This window comes from Tachypleus tridentatus, chromosome 4 (assembly GCF_004210375.1).
Source record: "Tachypleus tridentatus isolate NWPU-2018 chromosome 4, ASM421037v1, whole genome shotgun sequence".
Classification (NCBI taxonomy): domain Eukaryota; kingdom Metazoa; phylum Arthropoda; class Merostomata; order Xiphosura; family Limulidae; genus Tachypleus; species Tachypleus tridentatus.
The window spans coordinates 60,901,737-60,925,324 of NC_134828.1; the positions used below are offsets into that span (position 1 = coordinate 60,901,737).

The 23,588-nt window shown below is 33.1% G+C and overlaps 1 protein-coding gene across 1 annotated transcript in view; it reads left to right on the top strand.

The window, feature by feature from the left end:
- LOC143249243 (transcription elongation factor SPT5-like) overlaps positions 1-23,588 on the top strand; it is a 65,839-nt gene that overhangs the window by 15,953 nt on the left and 26,298 nt on the right. The window contains 8 exon segments of the mRNA XM_076498743.1: positions 1,796-1,877; positions 5,899-6,105; positions 16,085-16,258; positions 16,260-16,315; positions 17,259-17,396; positions 17,707-17,806; positions 18,291-18,425; positions 21,600-21,716. Of these exon segments, the coding sequence (XP_076354858.1) occupies positions 1,806-1,877; positions 5,899-6,105; positions 16,085-16,258; positions 16,260-16,315; positions 17,259-17,396; positions 17,707-17,806; positions 18,291-18,425; positions 21,600-21,716 (999 nt within the window). The 5' untranslated portion in view covers positions 1,796-1,805.

A 23,588-nucleotide genomic window follows, 5' to 3' on the forward strand; every position in this document is an offset into this window, starting at 1 on the left:
TGCATTTTTGTATTCTGTTCCAATATTAACAGTCAGTGAGTTGAACATTTGAACTAGGAATCATGCTGTGAAGTGGAAAGGTGAGACTGTGGGAGGTATATGTCTGAGTGGAATGCTGGTCACATGTTTTTTTGAGTAATCTTTGTAATTGTGACAGTATTTTTAACTAATGCATGTTAGTTGTTGGCTTTCAGTCTCAATTATTTTATTTCTTGTTCTTTTCTGTTTTGTTTGCATAGTCATTTTGTAGTTTCTAATAAGGTTCTTTGTGAATTTTGTAGTTTTTCTCTTCATATTATGTCTTGTTTATTATTACTATGCATTTTCCTTTGCTTTCTGGTAAAATAAAATTGTCTTTCTTCAGTTATTTATTCATTTTACCTACAAGTTTTAATTATATCGAATTTCTAGTTTGGGTATGACCTGTTATTCCATTTATTCACAATATTCTCAGTGAATTACTAAACTAGGTCACAGTGCATTGTTATGATTAAATGCTCAACTGTGATTACTTTTTGTTTTGTTTTTCATTACCACTGAATGTTTGTTTAATATTATTAGTTACTATAGTTTCCTGATCTTTAATATTCTGTGAAAAGTGTGTGAAAGATGTCTATTAGATATATATCAGATTGTCACCATTATTCTGTGAAAGGCTAGCACTTGTCATTCCTGTATTGCTGCTAACACTTATAAAATCCAGTCATTCCAGCCTGTCTTATATAAGTAATGTAACATAGCTAAGCCAGATTATATAAAAAGTCATGAGATGAAACAAGATTTTGCATGACTATTTGATCCTTAAAGGTTGATATGTTCAAAGATAACATTAGATTAACTAAAAGTTATCATTTACATCCATTTATATAACTAGTAAAATGTATATCAAATGAAAAATCAAAACATTTGATACACAGTCCATCACTAGTTCAGGTAAATTATATTTTATGAACTAACAACTCTGAGAAGTTTTTCTTAATATATTTGACAATAATGTCAGTTTAGAATCTAGGGTTTTAATATTTAAGTTATTTAGGATCCTAACAGTTTTAAAAACATTAATAATATATATATAAAACCTTTTGCTATGTTTCAGGAAAAATAACTGCAGATTTTTTACTGTCTTTATATTGGTAAAGTGTTCAGTCAATGTTTAATTTGACAGCCTATCCGTAATAATGAGGTAAAAAGCAAAACAATTACCAATATTAAAGAAACTGACAGTATTCATGATGAATAAACTGGAGTGGGCAGCAACTGCCTCTTGTAAAACACAGGTAGATAGGACGTACTTTCAAAAGTCTTCCATCTTTCATCATCTGAAAATTAAAAATGTTGTCTTTTACGCTTGTGTTCTTACATCACGTAATTGTTATCCATTCCAGTTTACTCAAACTGATAATAATCTGTATACTGAAAATATACAGGTGGTAGAACCTGCTTAACCTTGATCACAAGTAACAGATACTAAAGAACTTCTTAATGTTATTGCTTATCTAACAATCTTCTGTCCACAACAAAATATTATTTGAAGTATAAAACTTTTCATTAAAGTAGAAGAATCATGATAAACTGTTATTAATGAGGTTATAAGTCATCAAACACTTTCTTGCTTTGTGATTTATAACCATTTCACAAGCTTGTTTTTATATGTATAAAAACATGCTGACATTTTTACAAATGTATTATACACTGTAGTTATATAATTTTATTTTACTTGTGTGTGGAAGATGTTGTATTGTTTCTGGTTATGAAACTAAATACATGCCTTAAATTAAAAAATTTTGATTTTCAGTTGACTAGTTATGTCTGACAGTGAAGGAAGTAATTTCTCAGACAATGAAAGTGAACGGAGTTTCCAGGAAAGTGAAGCTGAGGTATGTATTTTTACCAGTGGTAAAATTATACAAACACTTTCTGTCATACAAATTTACATTATGGCTTGAAAACCATGGTTCATAAATACAGTCTTTGGGGGAGTGAATAAAATATTGATTTGAACTGATAATGATTCTTGGAAAAAATTTGTAACAGGAGTTGTATTTGTAGCTAGAAGCACTGGCTAAGTTATATTAATTTAAATTATTTCAAAAAGCAATTTTACAAGAAGCTCATTATGAAGCATTGCACAAAATCTTCCGTGAATTGATTTTTTGGAAGGCCATGAAATACATTCACAGTTATTAGGGAATTTTAACCATATGATCTCAGCTTAGTCGAAATGTGTGTATCATGACCTAGCATTAAAGTGTTGTTTATAATTTAATGTATTATGTTACCTAAGTTTTAATTTTAAAATAAAATATTTGAATAAAATTATAGCCTTCACTTTTTATTGGCATGCTACATATACTCATTTTAATTCTTCCTTTTAGGTTTTCTCCATTACCTTTTATGAGTTTCTAAGAGCCTAACTAGTTAAAAACACAAGCTATAAATATTGACAGACCAGGATATAAAATTAAACCTTCCAACCAGCTAGATTCTCTGAGATAGTGAATTTATCCCACCTACCACAGAAATCCTCTCCAATCTCTTCATTATTTTAAAACTGCTTGTTTCCTTATGCATACTTGTCTTGTGTACATGTTGAAAATCAGTAGAAAGAGCATGTTCTGAACTATATATATCTCATGACTATTTGTATTGGTCAATATCATTAGTGTAAAAAGCAAATTTTAATGTGTGTAGACTGAAGTCAGTACTCTGAGAAGTAATTGAGATTATTATCCTATTTATAGCTTAGTTAGAAAGCCAGGTAAATTGAAGTAGTTTTTGAACATTATATTGTAGTGCCCAATGTATGTTTTGTATTCTGAAATACATATTTGAAAACTATGTGAAATTTTATTTGAAGAATTAAATTACTGAAAGAAAGTGAGCTACTATTTGCATCATAAAGATCACATATTACACCCATAGTATTTGTAATAGCTGCCAATTGCTTTGATTTATTGGCTGTTTGACTAGAGGATTTCTGCTGACATGGGTAGAAACTACAACAATAAAGCCATGAAGTTAAAGGTGAAAACAGTTGTGGAAAAGTTAACAGTTCAAACTTATAAGATAAAAACACCATTAATCCAGTGAAGTGATCCATGCAATGAAATGTGCTATTCTCTATTTTTTCATATTTACCAACTTCTCATTTTACTATGCATTGATGATTTTGCTAGTTACTTTCAGTGTAGATAAAATATACTTTTACCTATAAAATTTTTGTATTTACTTCAGAAGTGCTAGCAGTTGTGTAAATGAAATATGAAAGCTGTAAGGACAAAAAATGTTTTTTATTATTAATGCAACAATCACCTTGCACTCTGACTTTAGAGACTTTGGAAATTCACAGGCAAGTCTTTATTTCAAATGCCTTATTGAAAACCTAATTTATTTGTGTACAACAGACTTAAAATATTTATTAAAAACCTGCAAAATTTCATTAAGGTACATTTAGTAAATTCAGAATTACACTAAACATTATTTTTTATAGCTTTACAGACACTGGGTCAGTTCAGTGAACCAGAACTAATGACTTAGGGTTAAGGGTTAAATTTAAATATTTTTTTGAATTGAAATTTTTGATATTAAAAGTTATAAAACCATTAGAACTTCAAGTACTGTATTAATTATGATTTACATAAGTATTTAAAAAAAGCTACACAACTTTTAACAACAGGATTAAAATTTTTGTGCCCATAGAAATTTGATACATACTTTTAGAGATACTCTACGTCTAAGGATACAGAAATTCTATATCGTATAGAAGGGTTACAATGAAAACATACCACTGTAGGCTTCATAATAATATTTGAATTAATAAGCATATGTGATCAAAATAGAAGTACAGTTATCAGTAGAGCTGACTGAGTGGTGGCATTTGCTAATCTTTTTTTTTTGGACTCAGTAATCAATTAAACAAATCCACTAAACATTCAACTGTTCAGTTAATCTCTGAAATGGGCAGTGCTTCTGCATAATGATTGAGTTATTACTTCTAGTATTTGGCTTCAGTGTCTTAGGCCTATATTTTTACACCAACTCCTTGAAAACTGTTAAAGACACACATGAAATGCACAATATCAAATTGATTTCTAATGTGTAAATCAGCAAGTCTTCTTATAGCCACAGCTGATACAAATTCTTGGTGAAACAATGTTTTTGAACTACATGTTGACGCCATAGAAAGAGGCCTGCAATAAGCCATGGTAATCAAAATGTGGCATCTTGTAACAGATGAGGATCCACAAATGAAAAGGTCAGTGGTAAAAGCTGTGAAAATGTCCCATACAACAGTATGCAATATAATTAAAAAGGATCTCCATTTGAAAATATGGCTACCAAGGTGTGGGTTCATTAAGTTAAGACTTCCAGGCATACCTCCTATCATCTATCACATCATGGATTTTTGTGTAATCGTACTGATGAAATGAATACTTGAAAACTGTCATCCTTATACACTAGATGGATTATGGAAGACTTTTAAGAATGAATTGGTGTGCTTTGCATATGACAGTCTTACAACTATGTTGCAAAGTTATTACCAAAATGCCTGGTTGTCAGATCAAACATGACTAAAAATGGCAACATGGACTGTAATAATGTGTTGATCTAATATTGTTTTAAGCCCAAGTCTCCTGTTTCAATGTTTTTTGTCATTCAACTTTTCGTTGTGATTTTGCATTTCTTAAATTATTATTTTTTCAATATTAATTTGTGGGCTCACTTGTTGATTCCTTTTATATTTTTGTGTTGAGGTCAGTCTGAAAATGTCTTTGTCACTAATCATGATATATGGAAACACAGATAAGTGTTTGGCTTAAAAACTATAGGTTGTCCTTATGTGTTTCATCTTCAAACTAAAACTAGAAACTATGATTGAACCAAGCACTAGTGTTGACAGTAGTCCTTGGCCTGGTTAGGCCTCATGTACAAATAACTTGTCTGTTGTGTTGAACTCTGCAGTTCTTAGTAGTCTTCCTCATATTGATGTGTAAGATGGATCCACAGTCTTCTGTTGGCACTCGTGTTAATATCTTTTTGTGAATGCAGCTACATCAGTTTTTTTTTTTGGTTTTCTGTGAATGTTTTACCTTGTTCAGGCTTACCATTTTTAAATTTAGATAAAAGTTCTGATTTTTTATGCATGCATACATGTCTAAGAAATGATTTATTGAAGAAGTAATTCAGGATACAACAGAACTCTGTTTTGTGTGACTTGAAAATGACATAAAATAGAATTGTGTTTTGAGTCATTTTCATAGTCTCATTTAGTAGCCTGTGAGAATGATTTAAAATTGCATGTAAAGTCTTCATTTGAGACTCAGCCTGTAATATAATGTACTAATTTTCTCTGTAACATTTGTTTTAGCTGTGAAAGGTGTGATTCTAGCCATGTGTAAGTTTGAAACTTTGTACTTGCATGAAGAAAGAATGTTTTCATTAAATTTTCTTAATTTTACTAGTTGCAGGTTCAAATATGTCTTTTTGTTTTGACATTGTATTTAAAACAAAAATTACCAAGAGTTGTTTTTCTTTATTAACTTTAGAAGTGAAAGAGTTAAATGTATTAGGTCTTTACCATGTTTTGGTAATACGTTATTTATTGCATTGCAATTCCTAAATTTTTAACTTTTCAGCTTTTTCTAGTAGAGTATCCTGTTTTAACCTTTGCTTTAACAAATACATTTTTTGCATTACTTATGACAGATTTTCTACTATTATTTTCTTCAATCTTAATTACAAAATTGCACTGTTGTATTACCAATCAGAAATTCTCAATTCATTTCATTATCTGAAATGTGTCAAAAGCTGTTTCTATTTTAAAGATATACTATTTGATTTGTGCATATCTACTTAATTATTAACATCCATAAAAAAAACAAATTCTTTTCAAATCAGGCTGAACAGGATGATGCCAAAAGTGATGCAGGTAGTGAAATTGGAAGTGATGCAGGGAGTGATGCTGGAAGTCAAGGTGATAAGGACGATGAAGCTGAAGAGGTAGGAGAAGCAGAAGCAGAGGCTGAAGCAGAGAATGATGGTGATGAAGAGCCAGAAGGTGAAAATTTGGATGAGGAGGATGAAGAAGAAGAGGAGGAGGAGGAGGTCTGTTGAGAATGTGTTTGTTTTTTTATGTAAATAATAATTGTTTGATATTAGAGCTGAGCAAGTTGTGGAATTTGCTAATTTATTGTTAGGATTGTTGATCTATTACATTTCATTACCCCTTGGTGTGGATTCCTGTATGTGGTGAGTGGACCTCCCACAGAAGGTTCTGTTCTGTCTGGATACCTTCTCTGGGATCTAAACATCCACCCATGTGTTTGCTGTGCGTGGCGACCCGTGAAGGGAAGGAGAGGATCCTGGTGGTTGAGGGGTCCAACCCTAACACACCACTTTGGCCTTGCATTCCTGTAGATGGGAGGCTTTGGGGTGGTGGCCCCCTTTGATCAATCAGCTGGTCCACTTGGGCTAGGGTCAACCAAGTACCAGTGTTGGATGTTCCCAACAGGTGTTGTGGACATTGTATCTGATGCTGGTGTTTGAGTATAGTGCTCACAAAACCTTGGCATTGCTGCAGTGTCCTTGTTTGACATTGTAGTGCATTCCCTCATATGGCTCCATGGTGGGTGGTGTCAATGGGCACTGAAATTTCCTTTTTTTATTATGGATCCTCCAAATAAAAACTTAAATAGTGAAAAAACAGTCTATTGGTAAACGACCACTTCTTGAAGATTCTGAGCAGCAATCTGTAACACCTGTTTTACCTCATTTTCTTATACAACATTCTTTTTCAGACAAACCTTTAAGGCAGATGTCTCCCCTTTTTCTTTCAGAAGGGACTAGAGGGACTTGCTGGTTCTCCAAAGTCAGTAAAGAAGCTTCAATCTAGTGAAATATTGGTGGAAACATCTGCATCTTGCATTCAAAGGCAATTGGGGATATACCTATTGAGTGCGTCATGCTACTTTGAATTCATCATGAGGAGTTATTGTTGAGAGGAATTTGAAAAACATCCCCAAGTCAGGGATTCTCGCTGGTTTCTTCACTCAAGGAGTTTTTGCAGTGAGGCGTATATCCACTTGCAACGATGGAATTATGGTGCCGACCAATGTCCTCATTCTCACGTTTAAGTCACCAGGTCCACCTGTCACTATTAAGGCAGGTTATCTTAATTGCAGAATATGGCCATACATTCCAAACCTTCTCTGATGTTTTCAGTGACAACTGTTTGGTCACTTGAAGACGTCATGTTGTGGTTCCTTGATGTGTCCTACTTTCGTTCTTGTCCTATACAGTAGGAAGGAAAAGAGGTGCAGCGTTTGAAAACAATTCATAACATTACTTATCCTGAGGCTTGAAAGTTGCTGTCCACCAACTGGACGTATGCTGCTGCACTTTGTTTCACTATTGCAGTGGGAGTGTAGACAGATCTTCCTGTGTCCCCAAAAGAATCGTTCTCAAAACAAATAAAAATTCTTTTGACCTCCATGGTTAAAAAAGTTGATGAATCAACTTCAACACTCATCTATGTTCCTTACATGCAAGATCCACTTCCTGTGGTTCCGGATACAGGCATTTCCTCAGATACATTTTCTTTTCTCACCCCAAGATGCAAAACGATCATTTGTTCACATCCTATGTGGCCATTTACCCATTTTTAATAATTTTTTATCAGACAGGAAATTCCAAGTTTGTGTCGGTTCGGTACTTTTCTTCAGGAACTTGGAGTCCCTCAGGGCTGTGTTCTGAGTATCACACTTCTCAGTGTGAAGATTATTGCCATCACTGAATAACTCCCTGTTACTGTTTCAAACAGGCTCTATGTTGATGACTTTCACATCTCATATCAGTGATCAAACATGAGATACATTGAGCAGCAGCTACAAACTGCCCTCAATCATTCACTGAAGTGGACTACAGCAAACAACTTTAACTTCTCTCTCTCAAAACCATTTGCATGCACTTTTACCACCAATGGGGTATTCACCCTGATCCTGAACTCCGTATCGGTGACGTTTCGCTGCCTGTGGTCCCTGAGATGAAGTTCTTGTGGCTTATCTTTGACCATAAGCTGACCTTTATAAGACACATCAAGCAGCTGTGGGTCAAATGCACAAGAGCACTAAACATCCTCCATGTCCTCTCTACCGCCAGTTGGGGAGCAGATCGATGTTCTATGTTAAAGATATATCATGCTCTAATTCGTTCGAAACTCTACTATGGATCAGTGGTCTATGGCTCTGCCAGACCCTCGGCCTTAAAGATGCTGGACCTCATTTATCATCAAGGACTTCATCTCTGCACTGGGGCTTTCCGTATCTACTCAGTTCAGAGCTTATATGTAGAATCTCATGAACTTTTTCTGCACCTTCGCCGTTTGCAACTGTCTTTACTATATTCTTCGAAACTTTGTTCCTTACCAAAGCATCCCACCTGGGATGTGTTTTTATTCCTCGGTGGGCCATACCTTTTCAGAAAAGACGATCTTCCATTGCTTCTTTTGGCTTTTGCTTCCAGGTGCAATTGGATGGATTGGGTCTGTCCTTGGATAACATTGCAGAATTTACTGGTCAGCCCATCCCACCATGGCTTATGACAGTCCCCAAATGTGACCTTTCTTTAAGATATCTGAGAAAGGCACATACTCCCAACTGGAAGTACCATCTTTTATTTACTGAACATCTTTCAAACAATCTTTCCATTCCAATTTATACGGATGGTTCCAAATCAGGTGACTCTGTGGGCTCTGCCATGGTTTGTTGCGCACAAAATCCCCTCTACAGCTTCTGTGTTCACTGCTGAACTGTACGCCATTTCTCTTGCCCTGGATCATATTGAAGCTGAGCAGTACTCCAACTGCACTATTTCTACTGACTCGCATAGTTCTCTACTGGCCCTGGAATCACTTCACGTTGGTTCACACCCTGTTCTCACTGATATTTAAAATCGACTGGGCCATTTCTCATTAACATCTACTTATATCCAGTTTTTCTGGGTACCAGGCCACGTTGGTATTCGCGGGAATGAGCTTGCAGATGCGGCAGCTAAATCTATCTGCTCTGGTACTATCACCACTGTGTCTATTCCATACATGGACAATGGTCCTGTATTGAAGGCTCAGTTCTTTGCCAGCTGGCAGTCAACTTGGAGTGAGCAACGTGAAAACAAGCTTTTTTAAATAAAACCCTATATTGGACTTTGGCCATCTTGCTTTTGTAAGGATCGGAAGGAGGAAGTTTTTCTGACTAGACTACGCATTAGTAATAGTTTTTTTAACTCATCATTTTCTTTTATCTGGAACTGATGCACCAATGTGTAGTTTGTGTAACACTCAGATCACTATAAGCCACATTTTACTTTCTTGCCATCGTTATGACTCTAATCTACTGCACTATTTTAACCATGTTCTGTATCAATGTTTGTTTATAACATTATACAGTGTTATTGGTGACGGTGACGCTATCTACCTTGATAAAGTTTTGTTTTTTAATGGCTATTAATCTTTTTAATGTCATTTAAGTGTTTTATATTTATTCATTACACCATTTTAATTGTGGATCCCTTTTAAGAGTCACAATCTCTCTTGTTTGATTTGAAATTAGAAAATGGTCGTAACATTTAATAACTCGACACCAGGACTGGAAAGGCCAACTTTAGGTGACTAACGCTGCTGTTTGAACTACCTGTTAGTCATCCTGGCGAGTTATTATTACAGGTTTGCTACATGTCTTTTAACACTTTTATTACTTTACTTTTTGATACTGGCCATAATGACACATAACTAAGATCCAGGACTGGAAAGGCCAACTTCAGGTGACTAATGGTGGTTCTTGTAATTACCTGTTAGTCTCCCTGGCGGGTTATGATCATTACCATTCTGCTACGGAAAGTTATTTACAACTTCTATTACTGTAGTTTCTCTCTTAACATTGTAGACTGGATGTCAATATTGGTTTTATGCCATTTATGTTTTTAATTGCTGTCTTGTTTTACCTTCATTTCCTTTTATGAATTTTACTACATTTACTTTATTTTTACCTCTTACCGGATGTTTCGCACAGATAGCCTAGCTGCTTTGTGCCATAAAACACTAAATCAACCAACCAACCTTCCACTCCTATTTATACAGATGGTTTGAAATCAGGTGACTGTGTGGGCTGTGCTATGGTTTGTTGTGGTTTGGTGGTTGCGTGCAGAATCCCCTTTACAGTTTCTGTGTTCACTGCTGAACTGTATGCCATTTCTCTTGCCCTGGATCACATAGAAGCTAAGCAGTACTCAAACTGCACTATTTATGCTGACTTGCTTAGTTCTCTACTGGCCCTGGAATCGCTTCAATTTGGTTCACACCGTATTCTTGAAGATATTCATAACCGACTGGCCCATTTCTCTTTAACTTCTACATCTATCCAATTTTTTTTTATACCAGGCCATGTTGGTATTCACAGGAACAAGCTTGTCGACACTGCAGCTAAATGTATGTGCTCTGGCACTGTCATTGCTGTGCCTGGTTCTGTATTCATGGCTCAGCTCCGTGCCAGCTGGCAGTCAACTTGGAGTGAGCAACATGAAAACAAGCTTTTCAAAATAAAACCCTATATTGGTCACAGTTTTTTAACTCATTATTTTCTTTTATCTGGAACTGATGCACCAATGTGTAGTGTTTGTTACATTAAGGTTACAATAAGCCACATTTTACAACTCTCAGTGATGGCACTATTTTAAACATGTTCTGTCCTAAGGTTAGACAATGTTATTGGCGATGGTGACACTGTCTGCCTTAGAGATGTTTTTAGTTTTTTAAAGGCCATTAATCTTTTTAATGCTGTTTAAGTTTTTTTAATTTTTACATTAGACCCTGTTTAAGAATCAAAGTAAATATAGTTTTATTTGAAATTAGAAAATGGCCGTAACATCAAATAACTCGAAACCAGGACTGGAAAGGCCAATTTCAGGTGACTGATGCTGCTGTTTGAACTACCTGTTAAGTCATCCTGGCAAGTTATTATTAAAATTTTGCTACAAGTCTTTTAAAACTTTTATTACTTTACTTTTGAAAATGGCCATAATGTCAAATAACTCAGATCCAACCAACCATCCAATGTTTCATTAATTAGTTATTCTCACATTAAATGGCAAAAGAAAAACATATAAAAGTCATGTTTGTTTACTGATATTGGGCAGTACACAGATAGCCCTTTGTGCAGCTTTGTGCTTAATAAGAAACAGTGACAAACTATAAGTGAACAAAAAAGATGTGAAATTATGCACAAGACAAAATGACTTCTAGTGAATTTCTGTGAAGTGTTTAAAGGCATGTACATATTTTCATTTTCTAATTTTAACCTTGTAATTGTACTGTATGGTGATGGTAATAGCCAGATTTAGTAGTGACATAGTAAAGAAAATGGAAAATAAAATATAAACATTTACCTTCAAAGCTTTTGATATTCATTTATGAGGTTCTAGTGATTATGCAAATGAATGTGAAAACTGAAAAGTAAAAAATAATATTTTTGTACTTCATATAAAAGTTACGTTGTAGTTAAACTATTCACGAGTCCAAGTGCACTCAGTTGAACTAAGTAATGACATTTTTTATTTGGAAAAGTAGAAAAATTCAGTTAAATATTTTATTTTCTGTGCAAATAACTACATTAGATAAGGAATTTATATTGGAAATAGTAAAAAAATAGAACTTAAATATTTTTATAAAACTACATGCTTCTAGGAGGGTTATTACCAAAATTTCAAAAAATTGCATCTCTTAGTTTTATTTTTGGAATGAAATATAATGATAGTGATGTTAAGTGATATGTGCCATAGCACGGTTTCAGAAAGGTTAATAGCCAAAGCACCTAGTTTGGAGTGCTTTTGTTCTTCCTTCTTTACTTGCTTTTGATGTCCATGGTATTAAGTTTGCAGGGTGTTTACATGCAGGAGTTAGCATATCATGCACTTCATGTACTGCAGAAGCTCATGCACTTCTTTATCATTGTGCTGCAAATCTATTTTTGATAGTCAAAATTTGGATTTCTTTGGGTTTAGGTCCCAATATGTCAGTGTGTTTTTCACAGGCTCATTTTGTGAGATGACATTTATCCCTTATAACATTCCTTTGGCATTTGTCCTCTAGTCAACTAATGTCTGAGGTTTTTTATCATTCACCTGAGCATTTTTTGGTGGAATCAAACACTCTCCTCCTCATGAAATTGTCCATATTGTCTTCATCTGTCCTGTCCATTCACATGTGGCTTTTATGCTACTGGGTCTTATGCATTATTAATATGTGCATCTTCTCTCCACTTATTTGAGGGATTTCTGGGCAGCCTTTTTTTTTTCAGTCTGCAGTGTTTGGTGGGCTGCCAGATTAAACATTTCCTTATCTTTTCCATTTCCCATTTGATATGTTCCTCCTTTCTCTCCTTTACCTTTTCTTTCTTCCTAAACCACATCTGTATGTCATGCCATTGTTTTCCAGTGTCTTGCCAGGTGTCAGTTATACTGATGACTACTCTATTAGATTCAGGTCTGATGAGGCCAGACTAGGTCCTCTCTAAGGGGTGTGGGAGAACTTTACCATTGATCCTTAGGTTCTTTGAGTTTTGCCAGCAGGATTCTCCCTTCTTTTTCTTTCACCTCCTCCTTTATCTCCTATATTGGTTCCTTCTTTACCCTCAAAATGCTGTCTCCTGCCAATGTTTCTTAGAAGCAATCCAACCATTTCTCATCAAGGGTGTGAAAGGACCATTTCCTATATGCATATACTTCTCTTTGTCATGTTTCATTTCTGTCGTCCAATCCACTCCATGTCAGGTTCTTGTGTGGCCTCTCATTGTCTGCTATAAGCATGGTTGCTTTCTCCTCTTCAGGAATAATTTCCAATAACTCTTTCTCTTTTCTGATCCCTCCTTCTAAACCTTCATTCACGAGTACTTAATCCATTTGTTCCCATTCTCTAACTTTATTTTTTTTTGTCATGTTCCTTGTGAGGGGCTTTGGACTATCCTGTTTGCTTCTCCCATTCCTCTTCTATGTCTGTATATCAGTGGAAAATTTTCTGTTGGATTCACCCCTTCCTCAGTTATCAGAATTTTTTAAATGATTGTTTGATAAGGGTCTGTACATTTAACCATTGCAGGATATTGAATGACCTTGTCATTTAACTTCCATATTACCCGTTTTTGCTGTGTGTTTTTTTCTATTATTTTCATTTTCTACCAGTAAATACATCATTGTCGTCCTCCACGTACTACTCACTTTCCAGATTTGAATCTAAATGTAGATCTACTTGCCCTTTCCCTTCCCTTTGAACCACAAGCATAATGTTTCTTATACCACCTTTCCTTGAAGATGTATTTCCTTCTGCTGTTGGCTTGTAGCTGTTACAGCTCAGATTTGTTTGCCATCACTGTCTATCCCATTTTGTACCGTAAAACTTGTGTTCTTTTGTATTCAGACTATTCCCTCCTCCACACAACATCAGCTGCCCATGAAGGTAATCTTGGCATCACTCCTATTTACCTTCCATATCCCACATTTACTCCTGCTTGGATCTGGATAATCTTTTGTATTTGGTTCATGCTTTCATATTTTATCTGTTGTGCACAACTTCCTTCTGTTAAACCATTAGAATCCCATCATTTCCCATGATGTTTCTCTTATCACCCTTACCAATTGTATACCTTAGGTTATTTGTATTGAATATTCATCCATTTCTTCTGAATCTTCTGAATTGTTTTGTGTCTCATCCCATCAGCTTTGTCACCTCTAAAGGTTTCTGGCTGCTCATTTTTGTCCTCCTCGGGAAGAGATTATTCAGGCCAGCATGTGGACCATTCCCCACACTTTTGTGTCTTATTACCTACATTATCTTGCAGTTTCCTGCTTAGATGGATATTGCTTTCCTTTTGTGGCCATCCTACATTTACTTTTATTTAATGGAACAGTTTCTTTCAGGGGCTTTGTATTATAATCCTGCTCTGTAGCAAGTGGTGCCTGTCCAGATATGATGTTTTTAAAATTATGCACCACATGATCTGTAAGATCTAATTATGTTAATACATTGTACACTCATGAAGTAAAGCAGACAGAGATTACTTCTCATCTCTGTTGTTCCTTTGATAATTGGAATTGGGAAATGTCTGCTTTTCAAAACAAGGTGCAATCACACATTGCATTTTCTCTGGTGATACATTCCCATGGAATCTCCAATACATTTCTTCTCCTTCCAGTGAAGTGTGGGAGTCCTTACCACTTACCAGCCCTTAGTCACTGAGATGGTGGATCATGACAGAATCCTCCTGTGTGCACAGTTCCATCTATTTGAAAATAGGGCAGTGGTGTTCTGCCTGTGTAGAATGTATCTGTACTTCTGATATTTTATATCAGATACTGCAGGTATGGACTGAATCTTCCTATCTATGTTGCATTTCACCCTTCCAGATGGGAATCCTCTTTCCTACCACCATATGGAAGTAATTTCTTGCAAGACTAGTACTGGTTAAAGCTGTACTAACCAACGTAAGTCCTCACATGTGAATGGGTTGGAAATTTCAACCTACTAAGGACTGAATGTTACATTCCCAATGTCAGTTGATTCTGAACTGGGACTAACCCTCCATATTGCATTTCTTGCATCCTGACATTGTCTGGATGTATATTCCCAATATTTTTTGTTCTATGTTCCTCTTCTCTTCTAGTTCCTACACCTAAGATGAATAGTTGAGGACTCTCTTTTTACCAGGGGCTGGTTGAGTTCCTCCCATTGCCATTGGTCTGGACTGAGGTTAATCTTTTGTTTATGATCCAATGCACCCTAACAACTCTACACACTTTCTTTTTTCCTTTTGGATTTGAAATGGAGAATTTGTTCCACTACTTGTTTGCAACACAACACTTGTTTGTTGGCTTCACTTGGGTGAATAGTACACCTGGTTCAGATGTGAGCTTCATGTTTTCTAAGTGATTTACAAATTTTTGTGTGGGATTATTAGTTAGACGTTGTTCAAAGGGCAGTAAAACAATGACAATTATAAATTAATGTATTCTATTACAAGTTTAAAGCTAATTAGGATAAACATGTGTAGTTTTATGTTGAAGTTTGAAGTCACTCTAGAAAGAAAAGGGTAATTTAGATTTTTGGCTGCAAACTCAGTCCAGTTGATTAATTATGTATAAACTTATTAGGGTAGAGAAAATAACAAGTAAAATATAAAATTTTATTCAAAAAAGTTTGACATTTATTTAGGAGACTTTAGAGATTTTGAAAATGAGATTTGAAGATAAAGAAAATTATTTTTAATTTCAGTATAACAATCACTTTACATTTGGAGCAGTCAACAGTTTGACTGTATATATTCATGGAGAAGTTTTTAGTGAAAATACTTCATTAGAAATTCATGTTTTTTCTACAGATTGTTTTAATGATTGCTGAAAGTGTGCAAAATTTTATGAAGATACATAAAACATCAGAATTTATAATATGGAAAAGAGAGATATACAAGATTAAATTGGTATCACAGAATTCTCCATTTTTCCATTCATTATTTATAAATTTCAGGTTTTTACATTCTTGGCTCTACATTCTCATTCTGCACACTGTATTGATATACACATAAAATATTGTACATGTATAGCATGTTCTGTGTCATTTAGTAATCTGTCTGTTGCTCAGAATGTCTATCTTTAGCATTTAAATACATTCCATGCCAAGATATAACTGATCTGCAAGCAGAAACAGCCATTACATGAGACTTGTTTGTTTTGTGTTACCAGTATATGGACAAGCCACATTTGCTTTGATTGTTTGTCATGGCAGAGCCTCCTTCAAGTGAAGTTTTATTGATGCCAGACTTCAGACACTTTTTTTTTTGTATTTGTACATCAGCTGATCCACTTTTGTTATATGTTCAACTTTGTACCTAAGTGATCCACAACCTTTTCCTTTCATTGTTAAGAACCATCTTGTCAGTCACTTTATCAGGAAAACCAACAGGAAAAAGTATTGTATAATAAGTTATACTAGGTGATTTAGGATTCTTTACATATTAAGTCTAATCAGTGGAACTTGATTGAATAGGATGATTATGAAGATGAAGAAGAGGAAGAAGAAGTTTCAGGAAGAAAAAGAAAAAAAATGAAATCTCGACTTGGTGGATTTATTTTGGATGAAGCTGAAGTTGATGATGAAGTAGAGGAAGATGAAGAATGGGAAGAAGGTGCTGAAGATATGATTGATCGTACGAGACCTAATCGAGGAAGATACTTCGCGTGATCTAGAGAGTCATCGGCGTCTTCAAATGATGTGGACGTTAGTAACCTAGTTTGCTATAACAGAGTAATAATTTTGTGTTTAGTATTTATTTTTTTGAGATTTAATCTGAGTTAATTGATAAATATTTGTTGTGTGTATTGTTTTCATCGGTACTAACTCATACAATAAACTTACTGAACATTTCAGGAAACACTGAATGTTAATTCAGAACTATATGTCATTAGTTTTGAAATTTTTTGTTCATGGACCACCTGAATTGTGTAATTAAATTTATATTAAATAAAGGATTTGTGGTTACTTGGTCAGTCATATCACAAAGTTAAATAAGTGAATGGGTTTGTGGTTAATATGTACTATAGAATAAAAACTAATATAAAGGGCTTCTCTGTGCCTTTTATATCTCAGCTGGCTTGATGAACCTTGATGTTGGGTGAAAGGTCATGTTGGCACTGGATATAGCAGTTGTTGTGTGGTTTACATGCTGTTACATATTCTTTGCACTCTTCAGTTCTTAGAATTATAATAAAATTAACATATGATTTGTAATCATTTTGAAAACAGGGTATATATTTATTTTGAATGGAAGGTTTATAAAATAAAGTAGAACTTATTTAATTCACTATACCAAAATAAGAAATCCTCGTTGCACCAAACATACTCACCCTTTCGGCCATGGGGGCATTGTAATGTGATGGTCAAGCCCATTATTCATTGGTAAAAGAGTAGCCCAAGAGTTGGCAGTGGGTGGTAATGACTAGCTGCCTTCCCTCTGGTCTTACACTGCTAAATTATGGACAGCTAGCACAGATAGCCCTCATGGAGCTTTGTGTGAATTTCAGAAAGAATGATCATTAAAAGAAACTTAAACTTTCAGGTCAGGATTTATATTACCTGGTAAACTTCTTTCTAAATATTAATAATAATAAACATGAATATTTTTTTTACTAAACTATTAACTTTCATTTTTTAATTATTTTAGGTCTCAAAAGGAAGATGAAATTGAAGATTACTATCGTAGGAAATATGCTGAAACTTCAGCAGCTGAACGTGGATACAGGGAAGGAGATACTGAGCTTTCTGATGAAATCACCCAACAAACTCTTTTACCTGGTGTTAAGTAAGTGTGTGTTTCTGGTTAATCACATGCTTTCGGCATTCATGTAGTTTCCATAGGTTATTGAAGATATTTATTTATCTCTTTAACTTAGCATAGCTGTTGCAGTGTTTTTGACACTGTTTTATCAACTTTTCATCTACTGCACTTGTAGATATATTTCTTGAATTCCTGTATTTAAGGTACTACTTTAAATGTTCAGTCTATTCAGCTATTGTTTTTTCTTCAGAAATAATAATTATTTACTAAATACCAATTACAGAGAGAACTAAAACATTGTGTTGTCAAAAATAATTGTTGTTTTTGAATTTAGAGACCCAAACCTGTGGATGGTAAAATGTAGAATTGGAGAAGAAAAGGCAACAGTTTTAACTCTGATGAGAAAGTTTATTGCTTATCAGCACACTGAAGAGGTAATGTGGCCAGTGTTTTTAATATCTTGTAGGTGTATAACAGATAATTGTTTGAAAAAGTATGACCCCTGTTCAGTTAAAAATACTAAGATATTAAGAGTTTCTTTATTTCTCAAATGTTTCAAATATATTGTTTTAATGTCATAGTTATTTGATGTGAAAAGGCTTTAAATTTCTGAAAAACAAACTGGATGTTTTATCTTATTCTTTGAATTGTTTTATTTCAAACCTCTTTGACATAGAGATTTGATCCCTAAATCAGTTTTATTTTTACTGCATTTTAGATTTAGTCCAAAGATATTTGGTATTTTGTAATTCAACATTATAATAATGTTTTCAGTGAAACTTGCTGTATTTACGATGTCCATGTTCAGTGTTTGTTAGTATTTGTATTACTGTTGAACACTAATGTTATTAACAAAATCACCATATTGTTACTTTTTTTTCAGTGTTAAAAAGTAACTAATGTTTTTCATATTGACAGCCTCTTCAAATTAAAAGTGTGGTTGCTCCAGAAGGAGTTAAGGGATACTTGTATATTGAAGCTTATAAACAGACTCATGTTAAACAAGCCATTGCAGGAATAGGAAATCTAAGAATGGGTCAGTGGCAGCAAACTGTGAGTATTACACAAAATGCTGTATCATTTTTATTATTTTGAATCAAAACTGTTGTTCATTTGTATAAGTCATGAAAACAAACTTTATATCTACATTTAAAATAACTACATCAAATATAAAGTGCCTGAATGATTTATTTACTGAATGGTAGAGAATCGGGTAATGATGTTACAGTATAAATGAATTTAATCCTTGTTATTGCCATTGAGCATGGATGGTAGCATTTAACGTTTTATTGAATTAAGTATTGTTTATAATCAGTAATGATGCTTGAAAGAAAAAAATACAGAAAACAAAGCATTTCAAGAAATTGCATCTATGTTTTCATAACAATAAACTAAAATTGTAAGACACTAAAAAAAGTTACAAAAGAAACTTAAGAATTGATGTAGAATGCTTCTCTAAAGCTTAAATTTCCATGTACCACATATGTCAAGGGTGGCCAAACTTGCTTAATGTAAGAGCCACATATGATAAACTTCAGGTGTTTCAGAGCCACAAGATACAAATAAATATTACACGTTTTTATTGTTACACACACATTTTGTTACGTAAATTTTATTTAAATATTAATAAATATATTATAATATTTATTCATGTATGTAGTTTTTAAACAGTTAATTTGTATTACTTTCAATTATCACAAAGTACACATGTATATACCAAATGTTTTCAAAATCTTCGCTGATTTTTGTTTTAACTATGTTGAGCATATTTAATACGGTAATGAACAATGGAAACGTCTGAGAAAAATATGCAAATTTGCATTTCATTAATGTTAAATGAGACTGCCAAAAATAAAAATAAAATGTTTAAAAACAGATATTTTTAATGATATATATTTCTCTTAGTAAATATATGGTCAAAATGTAGAACAATAAAATTAGAGATATTTTAATCAGATACAACCTTAGAAAATTTTAGTCTTAATCATAATATTTTTCTGACACAAACAGACATTGATACAATAATCAGACTGTTTACTGCTAGTAGAGGTCTTGTGAGTTTCCATCTTGGTTGTGAGTCATTGAAATTCCAGCTGATATGTTGTCAAGGCTGTATGAATTAGCTTCATCAGGTGTTGATTTGTAAGGATTGCATGATACTTCGACTTTAAAAACTTCGTTACAGAGTACAGTGATTCACAGCAGTATGTTACACTGAAAAATTGAGATGAGTCACACACTGGTTTTCTTCAGTTCAGGATATTTTATTTCTGGAACTCAGCTGTAGAACTGACGAGTTTATCCAATGGAATGTCAGCACTGTGATGTGCATTTTTAATGTCAACATCACAAATTGTTTCTTTTAGTGCCACTGAATCCAGCATCTCTTCTTTCATAGTTACATCAGTGGAAACATAATGAACAAATACTGCCAGTTGTGGGTTGTCTTGTATGTCTGTAGATTCGTCAAGGGCTAAGCTGAATGCAAGAGAGTTCTTTAAATCATTTGGAATTTTGCCTGCAACATCAGCTGGTTATTGTGTTGTTAGTAACTGAAGTTTTATGTTATTTGGATCTAATCCTGCAACAACTTCAGCTATATTCTTCTTAACAAATTCACAATCAGAATATGGGCATTTAGCATGAGCAGTATTCCATGATATAACAAAACTAGCTTCAGTCGTTGTATTAACTTCCTTACTGAACGTTGTCAACAGTGTCTGCTGGCTATTTAGTGGTGATTGTAACAGAGTTAAATCTGATTTAGGTGGATAATCAGACAAAAAGATTTTTGTGATTTGTTTCAAAGTGGCATTTCAAGTTACTGGCTTTGTAATGACTGAGCAACACATTGCAGATAAGACACAAAGGTTTATCTCCTTTAATGGTAAATGCAAAATTTTCCTCACACTCTGGCTTAAAATTTCTGTTTTCATCTTCATATTTTTGCTTCTTACAGTATGATGATGCCAACTTCCTTCACAAAATTTTCACAGACACTTCTAAAAAATTAAAGTAAAAAGAAACAGTAAGCTCCAACATGTGCAATGCAACCAAATTCTACAGCGCCCAGTATCATGCTAACACTGCACTAATTTCACTGTCCACAACACAGCCACACATGCCACAATCACGCAATTGCAAGCTTTGCCCACTAAAACTAACATTATGAGCACCAGCTTGTATGATTATTGATTCTCCAGCACAATTCCTCTGTAATCCTTGCTAATCTGAAATTTCTTTAATCCCTGACTTAAATCTAGCATTAAAATTAGGATTTAAATTATGAAATATATTTACTCACCAAGAACATTAAATTTACGTTTTAATTAAGTGGACTTCAGCTTATACCCGGTAAATAATTATAAAGTTTTAGATATTTTTATTTACTTTTTATGTTAATTGTGATGCAAAAAGGAGCTCAACCAACATACTTCCATGAGCTGCATATTATGTCAAAGAGCCACATGTGACTCATGAGTCGTATTTTGGCCACCCCGACATGTGTGTTCAAGGTATCTTGTACAGTTATGAGTAAGAGAATGTAATGTACAGTAATGAGTAACTATGACTCTCTTAAGGTAGCCAAATGCCTCGGCATCTAATTTGTGACGCGTATGAAGGGATTAACGAGATTCCCACTGTCCCTATCTACTATCTAGCGAAACCAGGAAAATCTAGGAAAATGTAAAAGTCTAATAATGTATATTATAATCATGTTTAATTACAAAATTAAGGAATAATTTCTTTGTTGTAACTCTTTCTATGTTTCACGTGTACTTCATATTTTTATTTCTTTATGTATGATTGATGTAAAATTGCAGTTTATAGTAACTCATCCTCCTTGAAGATAATTAGAAAAAAGTATGGAATTTTAAAATGTTTCTACCATGTTAGTCTTAGCACTCGTGATGCTTGAATAACATACTCTTCATGTGGTACTTACCTCAGAAACAAGATCCTTATATATTAATAGTTTATTAGTGTTTTTATAATGAAATAATTGACTTAGATACATGTTAATTAAATAGGTTCTGAACATATGAATATGAGCAAAAAATATTGAAGCTATTTTTTTTCTATTTACTTTGCACATTGTTTGTGAAGGGTTATTATTAGTTGGTGTTTTAAAAGGAATAATTATTATTAATTTCATTGTGGGATGTATATTTAGTTTTTATTTATTTTTTGGGTTGACTGGGCTAACTTGTATGGTTGTGATTATAGATGGTACCTATCAAAGAGATGACTGAGGTACTAAGGGTAACTAAAGAACAAGCTCATCTGAAACCAAAGCAGTGGGTTAGATTAAAGCGAGGAATTTTTAAAGATGATCTTGCTCAGGTAAGGTAATTGTAATTATTTTTCATTAACCCTATAACCACAGTTTTTTTTCTCTGTGCATGACACATGGTTTTAATGCCTTACATTCAACTTTTATTAAACTCATTTTTTTATGTTATAGCAATTACTATAGCATAAAGTCTTGGTTAATAATCTATATTTTAATAGTATACAAGTTTTAAGTTCTTAATTCTACAAAGCAATATTAAAAAAATTCTAAATTTCTTCTAGTGTGACACATTTTCTCTAGGCATCTTCGCTTTATGTTACCCAATGCCCCTCCAAAAAAGTATAATATCAAATGTAATTTACTCACTATAAAATTTTCATTGAGAAGACAAACTGTAATTTTTATAGCCTTCATTTTTGTTTGGTTACAGAGGTACCAAATAGAAAGTCCAGACACATTGTGTCACACCTACCTGTTACATCATTTCTTTCATGATTTTTTAATTTTTCTCTCTTATGTTTAATTATGTGTTATCTACAACCAGTAGGAAGTTAAATTTTTCATAAAACCAAGTGATATATTATATAACATTGTGTTCTGAACAGATAATCGTCAAGCTCCATTCCTATGGGAAAACTAACAACTATCTTGGATGAATTTGTAACACCTCTTGTCACATAATTAGAAAGCCAGAAAAATTTTGAGAATTAGGGGAAATTGGCTATTTTTTGCTTGTCATTAGTCTGCATTCTGTCATACATTATTTAATTGAATAAAAACTTTAGTACATTACTACAATTAAGTGTAAAAGAAAGTGGGACAAAATGGTATTAACAGTCAGTGGGCAGCAAGAAAAATTAGATTGGATAAAATAAGTATATTATTACATGCTTTTCATCTTTGTTCTTTATTTATTATTGTAAAAGTAATTAAAATGTAAAAATAGGATATTTTAGGTTAGGAAAAATTAGATTGGATAAAATAAGTATATTATTACATGCTTTTCATCTTTGTTCTTTATTTATTATTGTAAAAGTAATTAAAATGTAAAAATAGGATATTTTTAGGTTAGGAAAAATTAGATTGGATAAAATAAGTATATTATTACATGCTTTTCATCTTTGTTCTTTATTTATTATTGTAAAAGTAATTAAAATGTAAAAATAGGATATTTTTAGGTTAGGAAAAATTAGATTGGATAAAATAAGTATATTATTATATGCTTTTCATCTTTGTTCTTTATTTATTATTGTAAAAGTAATTAAAATGTAAAAATAGGATATTTTTAGGTTAGGAAAAATTAGATTGGATAAAATAAATTATAGCAATATGATAAAAATATTTCACGAGACATATTTGTGAGTTACTAGTGGATAATGTAATTTGATAATGTAACAGTTGTTATTCATGGTTCAAAGGGCAATAAACTTTAAATATTGATATATTGTTACAAGTTTAAAGTTACTTAAGATAAAAAAATGTAGTTTCATGTTACAGTTTGAAGTCACCCTAGAAAAAAAAAAGTAATTTGATATATTTTTTCGGTGGTTACAAGGTTGTTAAAAATTATCAGTCCTATATAGAGATAGGGTAGATAAAATAACAAAATACAAAGTGTTACTGAAAACAAATGTTTGAAATGTATTTAGTAGGTTTTAGGGATTTCACAAAGGAAATTTGAGATTTTTGAAATGGAAAAAAGTATTTTTAACCTTAACATGAAAGTCACTTTTCACTTGGACTATTCAAAACAACTAATCAGTGTATTCATGGACAAATCTTTATTTTAATTTATTAAAAATACTTCACTTAAAGAAATGATTTTTTTTATGTGAAAAACGTATAATGATAACTGAAAGATTGCGAAATTTTGGAAAGATACACATACTTTATTGAAAGTTAGAAGTATAAAAATTTTAAAT